General features: G+C 50.1%; 1 protein-coding gene across 1 annotated transcript; it reads left to right on the forward strand.

The window, feature by feature from the left end:
- On the forward strand, positions 1-4,040 carry TMEM250 (transmembrane protein 250). The gene is made up of 3 exons (XM_042052611.1): positions 1-44; positions 1,320-1,490; positions 3,360-4,040. The coding sequence occupies exon 3, from the start codon at positions 3,484-3,486 to the stop codon at positions 3,901-3,903; it is 420 nt and encodes a 139-aa protein (XP_041908545.1). The 5' UTR covers positions 1-44; positions 1,320-1,490; positions 3,360-3,483; the 3' UTR covers positions 3,904-4,040.
- Positions 4,041-19,159: the final 15,119 nt, after the last annotated feature.

Below are 19,159 nucleotides of genomic sequence, written 5' to 3' on the forward strand. Positions count from 1 at the left end.
CGGGCCTCGCTCCGCCCGGGCCCGGCGCGGCCATGGGCACCACGGTGAGTGCGAGGCACGGCCCGGCGGGCGGCGGGGCCCGGGCCTCGCCCTGCGGCGGCGGGAGCTCCGCCCCGGGGCCCGGCGGTGCGGCAGCGCTCGGTCACTGCCCGCTGGGGCCCGGGGGGTCCCTGTCCCCGGGGTGAGTCGCGGCCGTGCGGGGCCCCCGGGGAAGGCCAGGCCGAGCTCCCTCCCGCAGCTCCTTCCCCGAGCGGCCGCGGTTCCGTTCGGGATCGGTGGGATGTAGGAGGAGTTGGCATTTCCCCTCCTTCCGGCGCTGCCGGCGCTCATCCCTCGGCTCTAACCTTTATTTGTCATTGTCCCTAACCTTGTGCGGCTCCTCCTGGAGCACTCGGGTCCCGCCGGGGGGTCCCGTCAGTCCGGGCGGCTCGGAGCTGCCCCCGCTCCTCCCGGAACGGGGAGTGCCCCGAGCCTGGGCAGGTCCTGCCTGGAATGTCCGATGGATGCGGAGAGGCAGCGCGGCGTTCCCGTGCCTTTCTCACCGCACGCTCCCTTTTCAAAGGAGAGGCGGTGAAAGCTCGCCAAATCGAAGAGTTATTCACGTTTTTAACGTCCCGGTGTGGCCACCACGAATGAGGTGCCGGGGGTGACAGCGGCGTGGAGGACACGGAGGTGCCTTGAGCTGGAATCCTCTGAGCTGTGGGGTGATGCCCAGAAAAGGCCGAGTTGGCCCCCAAAATTATGGAATGGGTGTCCAAAGCTGTTTATGGGCGTCACGTGCAAAATACAGACTGGGGGATAATCACAGAATCACGGAGGGGTTTGAGTTGGAAGGGACCTTACAGCTCATCCCATTCCACCCCCTGCCCTGGCAGGGACACCTTCCCCTGTCCCAGGCTGCTCCAAGCCCTGTCCAGCCTGGCCTTGGACGCTGCCAGGGATCCAGGGGCAGCCACAGCTTCTCTGGGCACCCTGTGCCAGGGCCTCACCATCCTCCCAGGGAGGATCTGCTATTCCATATTCAGTTTGGAAAGTCTGTGCTCCCTGCATCGTGTTTCACGTGTCCCAGAACAGTTTGTGACAGGAGAGGTGACCAGCAGGAGCTCATTGTGATTTTCTGTCCTGGCATTGACTACCAGCTCACTGATTCCTCCCAGCATGGATCAGTAAGCTGGAATCCGTTTATTGCTAAGTGTTGGATTCTTTTTAGAGTCTTTATGGGCTTAAAAATTCATGCTTGAGGCGGGGCCTAGTAACTGTGAACATTTTAATGCACAAAATGAGCAAATTGAAAATTATTCTGTCATTTTGCCTTTTAGATCAACTCCTGTGCAGAGAATTGTGAGTTTCTGAAGCACCTCAGCAGTTTCTGTCACTCTTCCTAGAAGGTGTCACAGGAAAACTTCACTCTTTTGTTCCAAGAATTCAGTGGCATCCCAGAAGGGCAGCGGAGCCCCGACCTGCTGAGTGGATGGCAGCACCCCTAAAATGTAATAATTCAGAGTTTATTTTGTCCTCCGAATGTCCCCCTGCTCATGCCTTTTCCAGTGTTGATATTTGAGTTCATCCAAAGAGCATGAACCCACCAAAGGGTGTTTGTTCCTGTGGTGGGCACAGTAACTGTGCAAGAGGATGCTGGAAAACTTTGTGTCCTGCTGAAGGAAGTTGCAAGGAGAGGCTGCATCGTCAGGAATTGAATGCTCTGCATCCAGAGCATGTGATTTTTGACCTGTCTGCTTCAGTCCTCCAAAAATATCTCTGAGAGCAAACGCTGAGCAGTTCATACCCATCATGTGGGAAGTGTGTCAGGTCACATGCTCCAGGCACAGAACTGGGTTGGTTTTAGGCAGCGTTGGTTCAGTGTCTGAGCAATTTCTGTGCCTTGCAAAAGCCACATTTCCGAGCTGCTTGGCATTTCCTGGCTACAGACAGGAAACAGGGCAAGAGGTACCTAAAATTATGAGGGTGCCTGTGGTAATTGAGGAGAACCGGAGAACCCTTGGTTTCCTAAATTCCCTAAATCATCATTTAGCCCCTACTCCTTTTTTGGTAGTCCCTGATGCATGTAGAACCAATACTGCCTCACATTTCTGTAACAGCAAAAAGGAATTGGAAGCTGGGGCTGAGCAGGAGAGATCAGAACTGCAATTTCCATGGGATTTGAGGCAGGAAGCAGGGCAGAGACTTCCCCACTGATGCATGTTGTATCAGAGAAGGATTTAGGTATCAAAAATACAGTTTCCTGCAGCTTTATCATTTGCTCTGTGGTTAGTTCTGTTAGTAAGGAAATGAAAGAATTCGTTTTACTTTTAAGAATAGCCAGATTTTTGGTTCAACAAAGGAAAGATCTGCCTGGATCTGAACACTTGGGTGTGCGAGGAGTCTGGGGAAGTCCCTGTTGTTTTCCAGCATTATCTGATGAGTGCATTGTCATTTCATAATTCCCGGAATTTGGCACATCAGGAGCCTGGGGTGAAGCAGAGAGCAGCTAAGAGGCTCCTGCTCATCACTCACACAGCAACAATGGGTGTGTGGAAGGATGTTAAGATTATAAATCCTAAACACTGCAGAAGATCAAGATAATTTCACTTATCTCTGCAGGTCCCAAGGGGAGAAATAAACTGGTGGATGCCTTTGAAAGGCTGCCTGGCCTTGCCTTGCAGTGACAGCAAGAGCACAAGGCTGGCCTGAGCCAGGGGAGGTACATCCTGTGGAGTGTGAAAAACATGATTGCCTCATTGTTCTTCCAAGACCTTCCATTATTTTCAGTTTGTTTATTTGGTGAAGCTTTGCCAAGTTTGGAAATGAGCACAAATCTAGAATTCACTTGCAAAAGTACTTGGAGACACTTTTTATTTTTACTTTTAAAGGAAATAACGACCTGATGCAAACACATACATTAATATTACTGCTCTCGCATTAATATTATTGCTCACATGGGTGGGCTCTTGCAGGGTGGTTGTTGGATTAGGAAAGATCTGTGAATTAGCCAGGATCATTTCAGACCAAACCTCTTTGCTGAATTAACACTGGATAAAGTTTACAACAGGCTACAACTGGTGCTGGCCGGGGAATTTATTTGGAATCTGGCGTGGAAATGGAGTGCGATTGTGTGGGGAGTAAGAAGCAAAGAGGAAAAACAAAGATGTTTTAAGGGAAGAAGTTGAGGTTTGGAAAGCAGTAGTAAGTGAGTGCTGATGCTGAAATCAGGCGGGATAAGTTGCTCTATTCAGCAGCTTCAGGAGAACTGAAACTTTCTATTGTGCGTGTTACTTAGAGAAAACTTCAATTGTCTGAGTTATTTGCCAGCACCAAGCCAGACTCTGCTCACTGTGCTTCCCTCCTGTGCCTTCCCGCAGGTGTCTCCCTTCGCGGACATCCAGCCCAGGGTTAGCTGTGCCAGGCTGCCGGCTCTGTCCCGCTGCCATCTGATATGTGCCCTGCGGCTCGTGGCCTGGGGCCGGCTGCGCGGGGCGGGGCCCGATGCCGGTGATCCCCATTCCCCGGCGGGTGCGCTCGTTCCACGGCCCCCACACCACCTGCCTGCACTCGGCCTGCGGCCCCGTGCGCACCACGCACCTGGTGCGCACCAAGTACAACAACTTCGACATCTATCTCAAATCGCGATGGATGTACGGATTCATCCGCTTCCTGCTGTACTTCAGCTGCAGCCTCTTTACCTCCATCCTCTGGGTGGCTCTCTCGATCTTGTTTTGCCTTCAGTACCTTGGCATCCGCATCTTCCTGCGCTTCCAGTACAAACTCTCCATCATCCTGCTCTTGCTGGGGCGGAGGCGGGTGGACTTCAGCCTCATGAATGAACTGCTCATCTATGGGATTCATGTGACCATGCTGCTGGTGGGGGGGCTGGGGTGGTGTTTCATGGTCTTTGTGGATATGTAAATAAAACCAAGCGCATGTGGGATCAGGAGGTGACTTTTCTTCTACCCCTAAAATGTGTCAATATCCTCTTCTTTTTTTTTTTTTTTTCTAATATAAATTAATTTATTTCTCAGTGCTAATTTTTGTGGATAAATTAACATGCTTGTCTCTGGAATTTGTATCTCTTTGAGGGTCGAGGTGCCATTTTGATTATCAAAGTGCAACACTTGATTGGGTGTTTTATTCTTTGCACAGTGCAGGTTAATATAAGTTTCTTTTAATCCATAAGAGCCTATTTTGTTGGTGTTCCTGTACTCCTGTGGGCATGAAAAAGGCCGTGATTTATCTGGAGGACAGAAGCCAGATAATTTTGCACCCCACACTCTTAATCCATCTTCACCATTTTCCTAAAAACGTTCCTTAATATCTCAGGCCTGTAATAAGTATCTTTCTTGTAGGTTTACATTTTGCATATTCCCAATAAGAATCTGGGGCCAAAATTCAACAGACTGTAGAGCTTTGGGGGCTTTTTTCCCCTCTTTTATTTTTAGATTTGTGCAAGACATACATTTGCCCCACTCTACTGTTTCATCCACTTTAAGGTGATTATATAGCTTTGAGTGGCTTTGTCCTTTTCAGGCAGTTAGTGCTGAGTAATTGAGTCTTTCCCTAATAGCACAAACCCACGGGAGGGATGGGAGCAGGGCTTGCTATCATGTGCTCCTGAAATTCCCAGTCACGGCAAATATGTTCTCATTTTGCAGTGATTAAGGGGGACCCATTGCAATGATCCTCAGCGTTCAGATCTTGGCATTTGGTTCTACTTTTCCCTGAATTGATTAGTTCCAGCTTTCTCACAGAGATTCTTCTGTCTCACGGAGTACAATGAGGTGAGACTGTCTTACCTAGGAGAGATTGGTAGCAGAGTGCAGTCTGAGCTGGCAATAATTGTTCCCTGAAATGACACGAATTGTTCTACCTCTGCAGCGGGGGGGCGCGGGGGCGGGGGTCACTGCAGAGCGTTACCAACAGCTCAAAAAGGCAGTTGAATTTTAAGCTCAGTTCTACTGGTCTTGATCTAAGTTGTCACTATGCAGTCAGTCAAGTAACTCTATTTATGGAGCCCAGAAGCTGGCCTGAAGTTTATTTTTATATTGCTTTTGTTTGTTTGTTTTGCCTTATAATGGAATATTGCCTTTTCCCCTGCATTCTTTAAAGAAATGTTTGAAAACGAGTTGGTAAAAATGATGGAGAGCCTTTTTCCCTCTGTCCACAAAATCTTTGGGGTCAATCATAGGGAAATAAGCAAGAGTGGAATTACATGACTGTGTTTTTTATCTTCTCCTTGGTCAAAGCTGTGAGTGCCGTTTGCACACGGGGAAAGATCCTTCACATTTCAGCTTGTGAGTGGTGCAGCCTTTTGCTGACATACTTGGGTTTGGAGGCTTATGGATAGAAAATAGAGAAGCTTCTGTGTGGAGCCCAAAGCTAAAGCACCCCCCGAAATTCTGTCATTATGGAGTGTTACAGATAACGCAGCTGAACAGCAGAGCTGAATAAATAATGGCCACGGTGGTGTGAACTTTAGATTAGCCCCGAGAGAGCCAAAGGCTCTTTCTGCAGCAGAGATGTAGCATCAGCATCTGTCACAAACTGGTGTCTGGAACTTTCCTCCCAACAGAGATCTCCCCAGAGCCTTCTCTGGGATTGTTCTCCAGACCCCAGATCCTGACTGTCCTGTAGGTCTGAGCTCCAGCTTGCTCTGTGTGCAGAGAGAGCTCCCAGTAATCCCCAGCCCGGTGCTTTCCTGCCCAGTACAGCTGCCAGCCCGGAGCGCTGCGGACTGGGGGAGGCTCTCAGGGTGGCTGTGCTCCAGAATTCCTGCAGAAAACCTGTCACAGCCGGCCAGCAAACAGCCCTGGGAGAGCAGCCGGGATCCTCCTTGGGTGGTGGGACCTTGTTTCACCTGGGAGTGGCTGAACTTCAGCACTCCTTGGGTGAAAGGGTGATTTGTGGTCCCGTGCCTGCCAGGCCCGCTGTGATGGACGAACTCAACTGCTTGGCCAAACCTGCGGTGGTTTGGTTCCGGATCCGAAGGAAACAAAGGTTTGGGCCGTCCCCAGGTCGTGAACTTCTCTGGTTTCACGGTGTTCTTTGAAAACCCCCACAGGAACAGGGTGACACAGCCGGCTTTGATGTGTGTGAGCCTGTAAAGCAGAGCAGCGATCATGCGATTAACACATGAATAGCAGGTGGTTCTTCCAGCGCTAATTTGGTCAAGGAACAAAGGAGCTTGTGGGTACAAGGAGTCTCACAACCTTTTTCATCACTTGTAATTTGACTGCGAGCCAACTGCTTTATTCCATAAATATGACAGCCTGAGTGAGCCTTTTTTGAGCTGTCCCTGCTGAGCAGCTGCCGGGGTGGGGGGATCTGCCCTGGAGCTGGAGCCTCACAAGGTCACTGCTGGAGGCTGAGACCCCTTGCCAGCTGCAGATGTGGGCAAGTGACTGATACTGAGCATAACCTCGTTATCACAGAGCATTCATATCTCATCTGGGGAGCTTTGGCTCATTGTCACGTCCTTGGTGCAGGGAGCGGGAGATGGAGCCTCACTTTTGTGCCTTCCTTCAACAAACCCGCTTTGGCCGCTCGGACTTCCATTGGCCCTGTGTTCTGAGGAAGAAGGACGTGTCCTTGTTAAATCACAACAAATAACCTTCGCCAAATGCCCAGATGTTCCTCAAGAGAGACCCTGGGGCTGAGCTGCCTTAGCTCAGTGACTCCCCAGCATCTTCTACAAAGGTGGCCAAGTACCTGCACTCAGAATGGCCTGAAGCTCAGGTCTCCTGTGGCACACAGACACCCCAGAATTGGGTGATTGAGGCAGCCTCAAAGGCACCATGACGTTCAAAAATCTCTGATTTTTGGTCATTACCAGCACTTGGACACCTTGGTGGTGTGATCCTACCAGCACAGTTGGGGAAGTGAGGTCCCTGTGAAATCATGCTGGCAAGGAAAACGAATTAATTTTCAAATTATTTGTTTTATGATGTAATAATTTAGACATTTTAGCTCTACCTGAGTGGAGCAACATTTGGCACTTTTCCTCGTCAAAGCGTTTTCCAACTGGAGCTAATTAAACCTCACAACATCCCCAAGAGGTTGCAGAATAAGTAAGATCTTGGGAATGATTCAGAATGTAAATTCATTGGTTTTAATTTTTTTAAAAAAGCTTTTAGGATTATTTTGCCAAAGTATTTCTTTCTTGCAGAATTGAGATTCTAAAACTTTCTTAGAAGTTGAAAGAGAGCCAAGCCACAACTGAGGGAGGAAGAGGCAGATTGAATGTTGTATTAAGGTTATGCAAAGCATAAGTTGAGGTCTTTTCCCCCATTTAGTTTAATTGAAAACCTGGCATTTTTGATAAAGGGACACACAAAACATTGTAGAATACAAGTAAGGAAACAGGGGAAGTTGAACTTTCTGCTGTTCAAGAGTGGTTTATAATGATATTTGCCAGAAATACTTCATGTTGAGCAGGTTCTTGCAGACTGTGCCTCGTTGGGGAAGTTTGTGTTCTTTTGAGTATTTCACTCTTTTCAAATTCAGTGTTGGGAAGGATGGATCCAAAATATTTTAAGTCTATTAAAGCTATATAGATGGATTTAACTCTAAAATTATTGCAATTTTCATTTCAGCATTCCTTCATGCCAATCCCATCCTGAACAGTGAGAGCAGATGGTTTGTTGGGATTTTTCCTTTCTTTCCATGTTTGGTCTTTAGACATTTCTATTCCACATGGTGGGTTAAAAATGTCCTTAAGACTAATCAGGAAAAATATTAGAAATACTGATCTGGGAGAGTGTATCCTTTGCAGACCTACTCCAAACCCTCTGGAGAAGGAGTCCTGCTTGCTCCAGAGCTTTTGGGGTGTTTGGGTGACAGGGGGATCCCGGCTGAGGAGCCGTGCGGTGGCGAAGCCGCCTTGGGCCTGTTGTTCAGCCTGGGAGTGTTTGAACGAGACTGAAGTGTTGGAGTTTCACCTCGTTAACTCTTCAGAACATGGCACCAGCTGGTGTTTTGGGTGCCTGTAAAATTCTGTATGAAACATGCCACCTACATTAAACTTGGGTGTTTAACATGTTGGTGGATGGGTTGGGAAGAAAAAGGAAGGATTTCCTCTTCTCGTGGTGGTATCGCTGTGATGTGGGGATGTCCTGGTGGTGGGATGGCAGGGTGGGGGCACAGTTTGGGTTGAAGGTTGAACTTGATCTTGGAGGTCTTTTCCAAAATTAATGACTTTGTGGTTCTCTGAAACAGGGCAATGCAGGGTAGAGGAGACAGAAGGAGCTGTCACTTCCCACTGAGGGGCACAGCAATTAATTCCTAGAAGATCCTGTCTTTCCTCCTTTCCCTGCTGGAGCTGAGCTTGCTGTGCAGAGCTGTAGTTTTGGGACACAATTGTGATGCTTCCTATGGGAATAGGGGAATATTCCTGCCACGGTGGACTTTGGCATTCCTATTATTTTTGTGTGGAAAGTACTGCAGTGACGTGCAGCAGCATGAAACCCTAAAATAGATGCTGGACAGGACATGCTCTCCAGTGACTGGCAAAGTTGGAGTCCATGGAGCACAGGTTTTGGAGACCCAGTATGGACAGGACCATTACAGACCAAACTGGAGACATATTTGTGTGGATAGAGCAGCCCACAAACCCCATGTGTGCAGGAGATGCTCCTTTCTGGTATCCCAAGAGCTGAAGAGTCACAGTGGAGAACTTGAAGGGGAAGGAGGCTTCTTAGAGAGAGAAGGACTTGGGCAAGGATGGATATGTTTTCACTTTCAGTAATATGTGGTTATCGAGCCTTTGCCATCTCTTGGGGAAGAACTTGTTTGCCCAGTTCCTAGAGGGAGCTTTGGGAGTTTTGTCCCAGTTTATAGTTGTAACTCTCAAAAAGTCACTGGGAGCAGACTGGAGAAGAAACCAGCCCCTCACCTGCCTGAAGGCTCACTGCAATTCTTCCCAGGGTTCTCTTACATCACTGACTTGATTTCCCTCCCTCCTGGAGGGAGTAAATTCTTTATTTTCAAGTAAATTCTTTACTTCCAGTTGTGGAAAACAGCACGGCACATTTCCCTTCAGGAACAGCTTTGGCTGTTCTGGAGCCTCTAGCACACACAGATAGAACACTGTTCCAGCAAACACGTTGCTGGAAAATATGAAGCCTTGTTATCTTTCTGCGTTTTTATTTAGCCAAACAAGGTTTCCATAGCTCCTGGACAGCTCTGCTGCTGGGGGAAAGAAAAAAAACACCCTGTCATTTCTTCACCTGCCAACTCTCTGCACTAATTTTGTCTCCCTGCTTCAAAGCTCTCGTCGTGCCCAGAAAACGTCGGTTCAAAGCGAAGTTTTGTCCAGTAATGAGCCAGTGAAAATTGTTCAGTGTAAGATCTCCTTGTGCAGCTCTCAGAGCTGTGCTGAGGTGGGAGCAGGCCGGGCGGTGGGGTCTGCTCCGAGCTCTGAGCTCGGGAGGCTGCAATCAAGGCTGATGTTCCACAGGAGTAGCTTTAAGGTAACAGATAAAAGGAGCATCCCTGCACTTCCTGCATCTTCCCATGTGATAAATTCATCTGCTGAGGGGAAAAAGAACCCCATCCCTTGCACAAGGGCTGTAGGAACAGGACACTTCTCTGTGCTGATGCATGTTAGGCTCTGCAGAGCCTCTTCCCCTGCTGACCTCCACCCCACACTGCCCTGGCTGTGAGAGCGTGCTCCAAGAGCGTGGGATGTTCCCTGGGCTGGGGAAGTGTGTGAAAGGGAGCTGCTCCTGCCAGGGCTCAGCCTTGTGACTGCAAGACTGTGGCCTGCAAGGGCCACATCCTGGCCTTGGATGCACAAGACTGTAGTAAATCAGAGCCTCTAATGCAGCCATAAGCCAACTTTTCCCTGCAAGGAAAGCACTGTCTGTAACACCAAGAGACAAATACCAAAGTCCTTAGCTGGTTCTTGAATAAAAAAAAAATAAATCTCCCGTTGGCCCTGGTGAGAGTTTTGCCTGAGTAAGGACATCCAGATTATGCATGCTAATTAAATGAACGACCCATCCCTTCAGAGTCTGCTCTCTGCTGGGAATTCCCCTCTGAGTAACTTGCTCCCAGTGAGGAAAGGAGTTGCATGAAAAATTTCCCAGATGGTGAATCTGTTAGAGAAAATCACAATCTGTTTGTGGCTTTTTCAAACAAAAAAGAGCACAGGAGACGCTGTGGAATAAATTTGTTGTTGCAAACCATTTGCTCGGTAATGGGGAGAATTTAGATGGGCAAAGATCTTTTTGTTTTTCTTTTTTTTTTCCAGAGGAGTCTTATCTCCTTGCCTCGAAAACCGAGCAACGGTTTAAAAAATAAATCACAGCGATGTATATTTGAAAAGCCCAGCGCGGTTACTTTAACGCTGCCTGTTCGTTTATTCTGCCATCGAGGGTGTCTGAAGCTGCCGGGGGACAGCGGCCTCGTCCATGCAAAGCTCCCGAGGAACAATTGCTGCTGTGTGCGGCACAAAGGGGCCGTTTCACACAGCGCCGTGTCCCGCTGGCTGCCCTGCCAGCATCCCTGGGCACAGGGACCCACGCAGCCCCGGGCCCCCGGCCAGCCCCGCCGGCTCTGGGGCCAAAACCAACCCCAGACAGTGCGAGGGGGTTGGGGAGCGCTGGGGTGATGGAGCAGGGAGGCAGCCGGGCAGTGGTGCCAGGCAGGAGCAGCAGAGGGGAGCCTGAGGGGTGCCGGGCTGTGCCCCGGGGGCTGCGGTCCCCGCTCCTTCCTGCAGCCCCTCTGCAGGCAGGGAAGGGACCGGGACCGAGGAGGGCTCGCATCTGTCCGAGCCCAAGACAGCGCATCCCTGCCTGCACTCTGCCTGTGCTGCACCACCGGTGTTGCCTGGCCACGTTTCGCTTCAAATCTGAATTTCATAAAAAGCTCCGAGCCAAGAAAAATCCTTCCAAGTTTGTCTTTTTTTTTTTCTTTCTTTTTTTTTTTTTTTCCATTTTAACTTCAAATGAGCACTGCTTAATAGTTTCTTGGAAAGGCGTTTGCTTGCAGTTCTGTGCAATGTAGGCACTGTTACTTCCTTCTTTTCCATGTGAGGCTGACTGCAAACTGTCTGGTGGCAAACATGAAACCAGCGTTGTGCAACGGGGACGGGGATGAGAAGAGGGGGGAGCAGCACAGGCGGCTAAAAGGGCCGGAATTTTCAATGTGGAGCTTTCCTAGCAGAACTGGTAGGGAATTCTTGTGCATACATTGCTTTAATCAGCCCTTTTAATAACATCAGAAGTGCTAGGAATTACATAACCACGCGCTGTCTGGGTATTGCTGGGTTGTTGAGGAGAGATTTATGTGCCTTCAGGACTTGCTGAACCTCAAGGACTGAGGGTCCAGCACGAGGCACGACAGGGACTTGCCCAGAGTTCTGTGCTCCAGCCTTTCCTTGCAAACCGAGCTGGTAGTGCTGATTTGCCAACAAATTTCCTATTTACTGTTCACCAGAGCATCAGTTGTGACAAATAGACAGAAGAAGGCAGCATTTCACTGAAAGCATTTTATGTACTGATTAAGACACCGTACAAAGAGCTCCTCTGGGTGCATGGGGAGTCTGGGTTGCAGAGTCGCTATTGCAGCGTTTGGGGGGCTGCTGTTGGAGCTTTGCAGGTCAAAAATCACCAAAATTGATGTATTTCTGCACTCTGACTGCCCAAACCAGGGGAGTGCACTGCCTGCTCTTTGCAAGAGCAGGGGGTGGTTTCCACAGAGATTGACTGTTCGAGTTGTGCCCGTGCTCACTCATTGTGAACGCCTTCGGAAGGGGCTGGATGCAGAGAAAACACAGGATAATTTTTCTGATCAGTAACGACATGATAGCAATGTGCTACAATAAGGACAAGAAAATTTCATGCTTCAAGGACTGTAGCTGCTTCCAGAGAGGGCAGGAGGGGGCTGGTGCTGCTGGGAATGGTGGGCATGCAGGGAAGGGCTGGAGGACTTTTGGCCTCTTCCTTTAAAGCATCAAGCACCAAAGAAGCAAGAAGCACGACCTGAACCCCTGGTTATAACTCTGTGTAAATGTCTAATTCTGCTGCAATCAGTGGCAAACTCCCAGCGCTTTCAACAAGGTCAGGGTTTCACCTTGTTTCCTCTCCAACAAACCTGCCTCTTCTTGGGGAAATAAATAAACCAGTTGAAAGCAAAGCCCAGAAGGTCAAGTTGCAACACTCAAACCTACAGAAGATGTACATTGTTTGTGTCCTGTGTCACACAAGAAATATGAGGCCAAACCCTGAATTCCCTCATTTCAGGCCGCTGCTGTGGGATTTTTCCCAGGCTGACTCTGCTGTAATTCCTGGGTTGCTGCTCCTTTCTGGCTGGTGCAAGGGAGCAGCCCATGGATGGGAAGAAGATGGGTTTGCTTCTCCAATGTGAAGGGCAGGCACAGGGGGTTGAATTCAGCCCAGGTATAGAAGCTGCACCTCCTTGAGGGTCCAAAAGCCCCCAGCATGATAAGAGAGTGGTTTGGAGAAACCACCCCACTCCTGCAGGTCCTGCTGGGCCAAGGCACCCACCACTCATGGCTTGAGCTCCACATTGGTGACAGAGCGCCGTGAGACCACCAAGGACAGACATGGGCAATGAGCAGATTTGTTCAGGAAGAATTTCTTCACAGAAAGGGTGGTGAAACTTTGGAAGGGGCTGCCCAGGGAGGTGGTGGTGTCCCCACCCTTGGAGGTGTCCAAGAAATGCCTGGACGTGGCACTCAGTGCCCTGGGCTGGGTGACAAGGTGGGGATCGGTCACAGGTTGGACTCGATGAGCTGGGAGGGCTTCTCCAGCTTCAGTGGTTCTGGGATTCTGTCATTCTGCTCACAGCACGCCCATGACCTTGAACATCTTTTCCATCCTTCCAGCACATGATTCGGGGGAGAAAGCAGGGACGGGGGCGGCGGCACAAGTATCGAAACGTTTGTTCAGCAATTGCTGCAAAAAAGAAAAACTTGCTTCAATCTGCAGAGATGCCAACTGAATTTTGTTTTGTTTTGGTGCTTTGGAGGTGAGCCAAAAGCGGGATGTTGTGAAGTCTTCGGCAGCTACTGCCTGCTTGTTCCATACCAAGCATAACTCTGGCTGTATTTTTATCGGCAAACTCGGTCCCACGCACGAGGATGTGCAAACGGGAGCCGTGGCTGCAGGGCTGCGCTCCCGGGGCACCGCGGAGCAGAGCCCAGCCCCGCCTGCAGCCAGGAGATGCCCTCCAAAGGTTATCCCTCTTCCCTGCCAGCTCTAGGAGGAACAGCGAGCAGTTTTGATTGGAGAGGGGGGGTAAAGCAGCTCTGTTCCCATTCGGGTCGCCGTTCCTCGGTCTCAGGGCCGGTTCTAGAGAAGTCCTGGCTGCGGCTCCGCAAGCTTGCAGGGAATTTCGGGGATTGCTTTTTGCATTTCACGTGGGGCCGAGGCGGTTTGTGCTGTGTCAGCAGAAGAGCCTGTGCTCTGCCTTGCACAATAGATCGCCGCTGGGTATAAATAGCCTTTCGTGCCTGTCACCTCGGTGACTTTAATGGCGATGCCCTGATTTATCCCTGCTTCCAGAGGATGCTTCAGGTGTGTGCTCTCCCCCCGGGACCGAAGGAGCATTTAAATTAAACGCCTGTTTAAGAGGCTCTGAGCAGCGGCACTCTAAGCCCGGGGTTTTAGCGTTTTCCAAAGCTGGGATGGCACGAGGGGGGAGAAGCGAGCCTGTTGTCGCTGTTTAAGCACTACAACTGTTGCCTTCACAAAGGATCAGTGCTCAGAACAGGGAGACATCTTAAGAATGCCTGACAAATATATGTACATTCAGGGACCACGAGCCTCGCAGCCGGAATAGGATGAAGGGAATTGAACATGACAGAGCTCCACGGGGGGATTGAGCCGATGCTTTACCTGCCTCCAACCAGCCCCCGGGATCTCTGGGGTGGGACAGAGGGGCAGAGGAGGAAATGGGGGCTCTCTCCTGTCCCTTCTGTCTCTTTGTCCAGCTTCACATCTCGCTCTCATCCCTGTTTTCCACGTCACAGCCCCGGTATCAGCTGGGGTCAGCAAGTGTTACCAATTCGTGATTTATCTCGGAGTGTTACAGAATCCCAACCCGAGTGACAGGAGATCCGTGGTGAGATCTGACCAGCTGGCCCAGTCCATCCCTCACCCCGTTTGCCCTGCCTGCACCCTGGTTGCCCCTTTGTTCCCAAGAAAAGCCCCCGAGGTGACTATGGATGCCTTTTTAAATGCTCATCGTCACATTATCCATCAGATACATATTTACAATCATTCATTAAATTAGGATGTACGTTTCATTCTTCTTTCTTAGAATATTAATGCCTACTCCTGGCTGAAATGCCATATGAATATTCATTAAAAAATCAATCAATTCCTTTGCCAGGAATGATGTCATTTGAACAATAACTGAAGCAGTAATCGAGCATGCTATGAAAAAACGATGAATGCCATCAGATCTAATGTTTATTGAACTCTGTGTGGGTAAATCACAGCAGGTTTTTTCCCATGCTTTTGTGTGCATTCACTGGTGCTCCAGTTCCTCCTGATGCCAGGAGCCCAGCCCAGCCCCAGCAGGAGCGGGAGCACCTCGGAACAGGTGGGAGACATCGCACAGGGATGGATGGGTCTGGGGGCTGGGCAGGACATCCCATCCCTGCCAAGCTCCTTGTGAAGAGTGGATTAAAAATTTCTCTTATAAAAATGGGAGACAAAAGCTCTCAAAATAGTTGTGGGAAACCTGGGAAATGAATCAGCTGAAGGCTTCTTCCCAATAGATCTTTGGCTGGTAAAGCTCTCTCCCCTTGCTTGGAGCATTGTCCTGAGTGGGCTGATGTGGTGGCTTTTCTTGGGGTGCCCTCTCTGCTTTAATGGTGCAGCTACCAGGGCAAACACGGAATAAAGAGAAACAATGCGCTTCAGGAGGGATCATTATTACTCTAAATTTTCTCAGACCAAGACTTTCTCAACAATAGCAAAGGAGCTGTGCCTACGCACGGGCCCTGCTGCAGCTCCTGTGATAAAATCACACTCGAGTTCTGTGGGAAATTCAAAGAGGTTTGACTTAACTTCAGCACCAAGAGCCACTTGATCCCTCACAATAAAAATCCAGACCATCTCGTGGCCAGCAGCAATATTTCAGGAGACATCTGGGCTGCTCCATGCCCCTGCCTGGTCCATTGTCAGTGACCAAGACAGGAGCCCAGGGTTGCTGGTTTAGCTGTCCATGTGCTGCCATGACCAGGGAAAACCCTCCCTGTGGGTGTCAGCCCATTTCCAGCGGGGACAGAGCTGCTCCCAGCAGCACCTGCCGGTGACACCGGATCCCGGGCTCCCGGGGAGGAGGAGGAGCAGGAGCAGGAGCCAAGGTTACCCGCTCCCACCCCCAGCACTGCAGCACCGACTCGTGAATCAGGCTCTGACAGCGCTGACTTGCTGCATCAGTCACATCACAGACACTTCAACCCAAAATATTCCTCTACAGAAAGGAAGGGGAAACACAGACCGATTATGCCAGTCTCATTTACATGCTTAGCTTAGAAAAATCAAATGCCTGACTCTGTCTCTGGCAGTTTCACGCTCTCATCGAGGGTATCATCATCCCCTGCAGAGCCGACACGTGGCCACCTCCTTCCCTTTCCACCTGGCCAGAGTTATTTGGCCTCTAAGGGTGACCTGAGCATCATGATTTAAAGGCATCTTGCTTGTGTTTCTGAGCACCTACATCAGAAATAATGAGGGGTGTAAGAGGATCTGTAGGGAGAGCCTGAGCACCATTTATTGGCTCAGCAGTCAACTGAGTGGTCAGCTTTAAATGAATTAAAATTATGAACCAAGAAAGACTTTGAAAAAGTGATGGTTGTATCAAAGAAATGAGCCACACTCTGTGAGAGGCCTGAGGGAGTCTGCAGGGACTTTTGGGTTGAGATACATCACCAGGTGTTGCTTGGTGTCTCCAAATCCCCCAGGCTGGCCACAGACACCCCTCCACATTACAGGGGTGCACAGGGTGCAGCTTCACCTCCTCTGCCAGACCCAAAAGAGAAGCTCCTTTCCAATTTTAAAACTCTTTAAAGCAAACACTGACTCCAATGCAAGAGCTGCAGCAGGAGCGAGTCCCTTGGAGAGCCGCCGCAGTCACCCAGGGCTCTTGGACCCAGCACTAACGGGACGTCTGCTCCTGCAGCCAAGTGTCAGATGGTTCATCTGGGGAGCAGAAATCGTGGGCAGAGCTCAGAGAGAGAGCAGCCAGCCAGAGCAAGGCTTGTGGTGTCCTGTGAATTGCGTCAGCCTGACTTAAATACCATTTCTGAGCTTTAGAGGCAATTAAATATCAAGATCATTTACCAGACGAGGTTCTATCCACCAACACGTTGAGTCTTTAAGATGAAAGCAGATATTTTTATGGAAATTTATTTTAATGCCGCTCCTGGGAAAACAGTCTGCAGGCTGTGTCCAGGGAGGTCAGAGGCTCCCAGGCTGGCAGCCTCAGCCGAGCCAGGCTGTGAGTACCTGCCACGAGTTAACACAGCCAGAAAACGCCTCCCAGGGCTGGGCTTTCTCTTCTCCCTCTTGCACAGGCACCACAACATTATATAATAAATAATTACTAAAACAGGCCAATGATACATGATTTTCTGTTGTTGTCCTGCTCTCACCTCGGGGGACCCAGCTGGAAACAAGCGGTGCCTTGCGCTTCTGGAGCAATTCTCCCAGCAGGATCTGAAGGATTTCTCTATTTACTAACAAGTAAAGCCTTTTTACACACAGCCTTGTGCCAGTTTAGTCAGGACAAGGCAGCTGCCTTGGAGACATCTCATTTCTGTTTGTTTTAACTTATTCCTAATCATTTTAATGTAAATCAAATAAGCCTGGTTGGAGTCAAAATAATCCACATCTGCACCGTGTCAGCTGCGTGGCACAGGGTGATGCTCGAGCCTTGTGTAGAGGCTTCATGTAAAGAACTCAGAGCTTTATTTACATTATTCATCAAAAATAACAACTTTAACTTCACCCCGTTCCTGGAAGTGTCCAAGGCCAGGTTGGACAATGCTTGGAGCAACCTGGGATAGTGGAAGGTGTCACTGCCCATGACAGGGGCTTGGATCAAAATGGTCTTCAAGGTCCCTTCCAAACCATTCTGGGATTCCATGAATATCCGACTCCATCCCAAGGGCTCCCTTGTCTTATCCCATGAGTGACTTCATGGGCTGATGTGGGGAAGCCCTGCCCAGAGCAGTGAGGTGGCAGAGGCTGCCAGCAGTGCTTCCCTTTCCTGGCTGACATCACGGGAACTGGAGTGGATGGAGGGTTGGGAGAGCTGGAGTCATCACACCCCTTCCAAAGCTGGGAAGGAGAAAACCCCATGGAGAAAAAATGTCAGAGCTGAACAGCCACCAAAGACAACAAACAAAAGGCTTTCTTGGGTAAGAAATCATCTCCCCGGGTGCTGTGGCTTTGGCTGAGCAAAGATTTCAGGGGCTTGTCCCAAAATGTGGTGTTAACACCCCGTCTCTCCTCCCGTGTACGGCCCTGAAGGCTGTGGGGGGTGTTCTCCTCCCAGCTGCAGTGGTGACTGCTCTTGTCACAGGAGCCCTGCATGGCAGAGACCTCGCAGGGTCACGGCCGCGTTCGGAGAGCTCAGACACCATCAAAATGCCAATTCTGAGCCCTGGGCCTCCCAGGGGAGCTCTGGGGACTGACATGAAAACATTGCTGGGCTGGAATGAGACCCCCCGTGACCTAGGAGAGATTTACTGCAGCAGGGTTAGAGCTTTCCCAGTGAAATCCACGCCAGCGAGGCTCCCTGATGGGAGCAGAGAGAAATCCTGGGAGGGAGATGGAGACACCACAACACGGGAGGCAGGGCCGGCAGATGAAGTCCCGGGATGGCCACACGTTGTCATCAAACCTCTTTATCTCCATTTTCCAAGGGGAAAGGCGGTGTAAGAGCTGCCTTCAGTCCGGATTTGAGCTTCGTGGCTGAGAGGGGTGGACCTGGAGAGTCGCTGCTTTCTCTGGCCAGAGCCCCTGCCCAGCTGATTGCCACAAATCCCCCACGGGACCGGTTCCCCCCTCGCTCACAGTGTCGTCGTTTTGTACAAGGACATTAAAGATTGTCTATTCCTGCAGGAGGGAGCACGACAAGCAGAACTCATCACCTGGCAAAGTTCGCTCGGCTGCTGTGAAGGGGAGAGGAAAAGGCAGATCCCTCTGGCATAAATAAGTAAAGCACATAAACGAGGGGTTCTGATACATTTTGTTTTGTTATTTGCCGCCATTCACGGTGTTATGCTAATCCCAGTGAACTCTGCTCTGCCGTACCAGAGCTGCCGTGTCCTCTCCTGCCTCCATGAATATCAATCGTGCTGAAGTGGTGCCGAAATGGGCCATCAAAGGGAAGGTTTCTGGGGATTTTCTCCACCTACCACGTGGCCTTGTAGTTCACAGCCCGGCACAAGTATCGGTCACGCGTCGGCCGGGGGAGATAAAACTTATTCTACCTACAAAGCAAACTACAAAAATTCTTCCTAATGCGACAACTGATGTGCTTTGCAAAGCCCTCTGAAGGATTGCTGCAGGAAAAGGAGTCTCCCGGCAGACTCCTGGATTTTTGCGTCTCTTCCAGCATCCCTTCCAGCCCGGAGCTGCCCCGATGGGTGCTCAGGGTGATCCCCACCACCACCAAGTGCTGGGAATCAGCGCATGGCGCACCTCAGCCATGTCCAGGGGCATCCCCGCAGCAGCATCTCTGGAGGCAGGAAGATTACAAAGACCTCGAAGGTCTTGCTCATTACCAAGTTCGCTGGAAAGTCACGTCCCCGCACAAAATAAATCAGAAATTGGTGCAGAGATTGATGCTTTGCCATGGGCTGGTCCCCAGCCAGGCTGGCTCCCTCACCCAGACATCCAGAAATACACCTGGAAATCAAGCTGCAAGGTGTATTTTAACCACCTTCAGTGGCCTTAGAGCCCAGAATTTGGAGAAGGAACAAAATCCCTGAAGCTCTGCAGTGAGTGAACAGAGAAAGTTCAGCTGAAGAGCTGCAGCCTGAAAGGGTTAAAGGGACGTGGGATGCTGCAGGATTGTTTCTTCTGCTTCACTAAACCACTGTTCGGATGGAAAAAAAAAAAAGTTAGCTTTTCTCCTGCAAGAATGTAAATGTTGGGTATTTTATCAAGTGATTTCTTCAGCCCTC

Source organism: Corvus kubaryi, unplaced genomic scaffold (assembly GCF_017639235.1).
Source record: "Corvus kubaryi isolate FWS band 111438036 unplaced genomic scaffold, C.kubaryi_AGA036_p1.0 78, whole genome shotgun sequence".
Classification (NCBI taxonomy): Eukaryota; Metazoa; Chordata; class Aves; order Passeriformes; family Corvidae; genus Corvus; species Corvus kubaryi.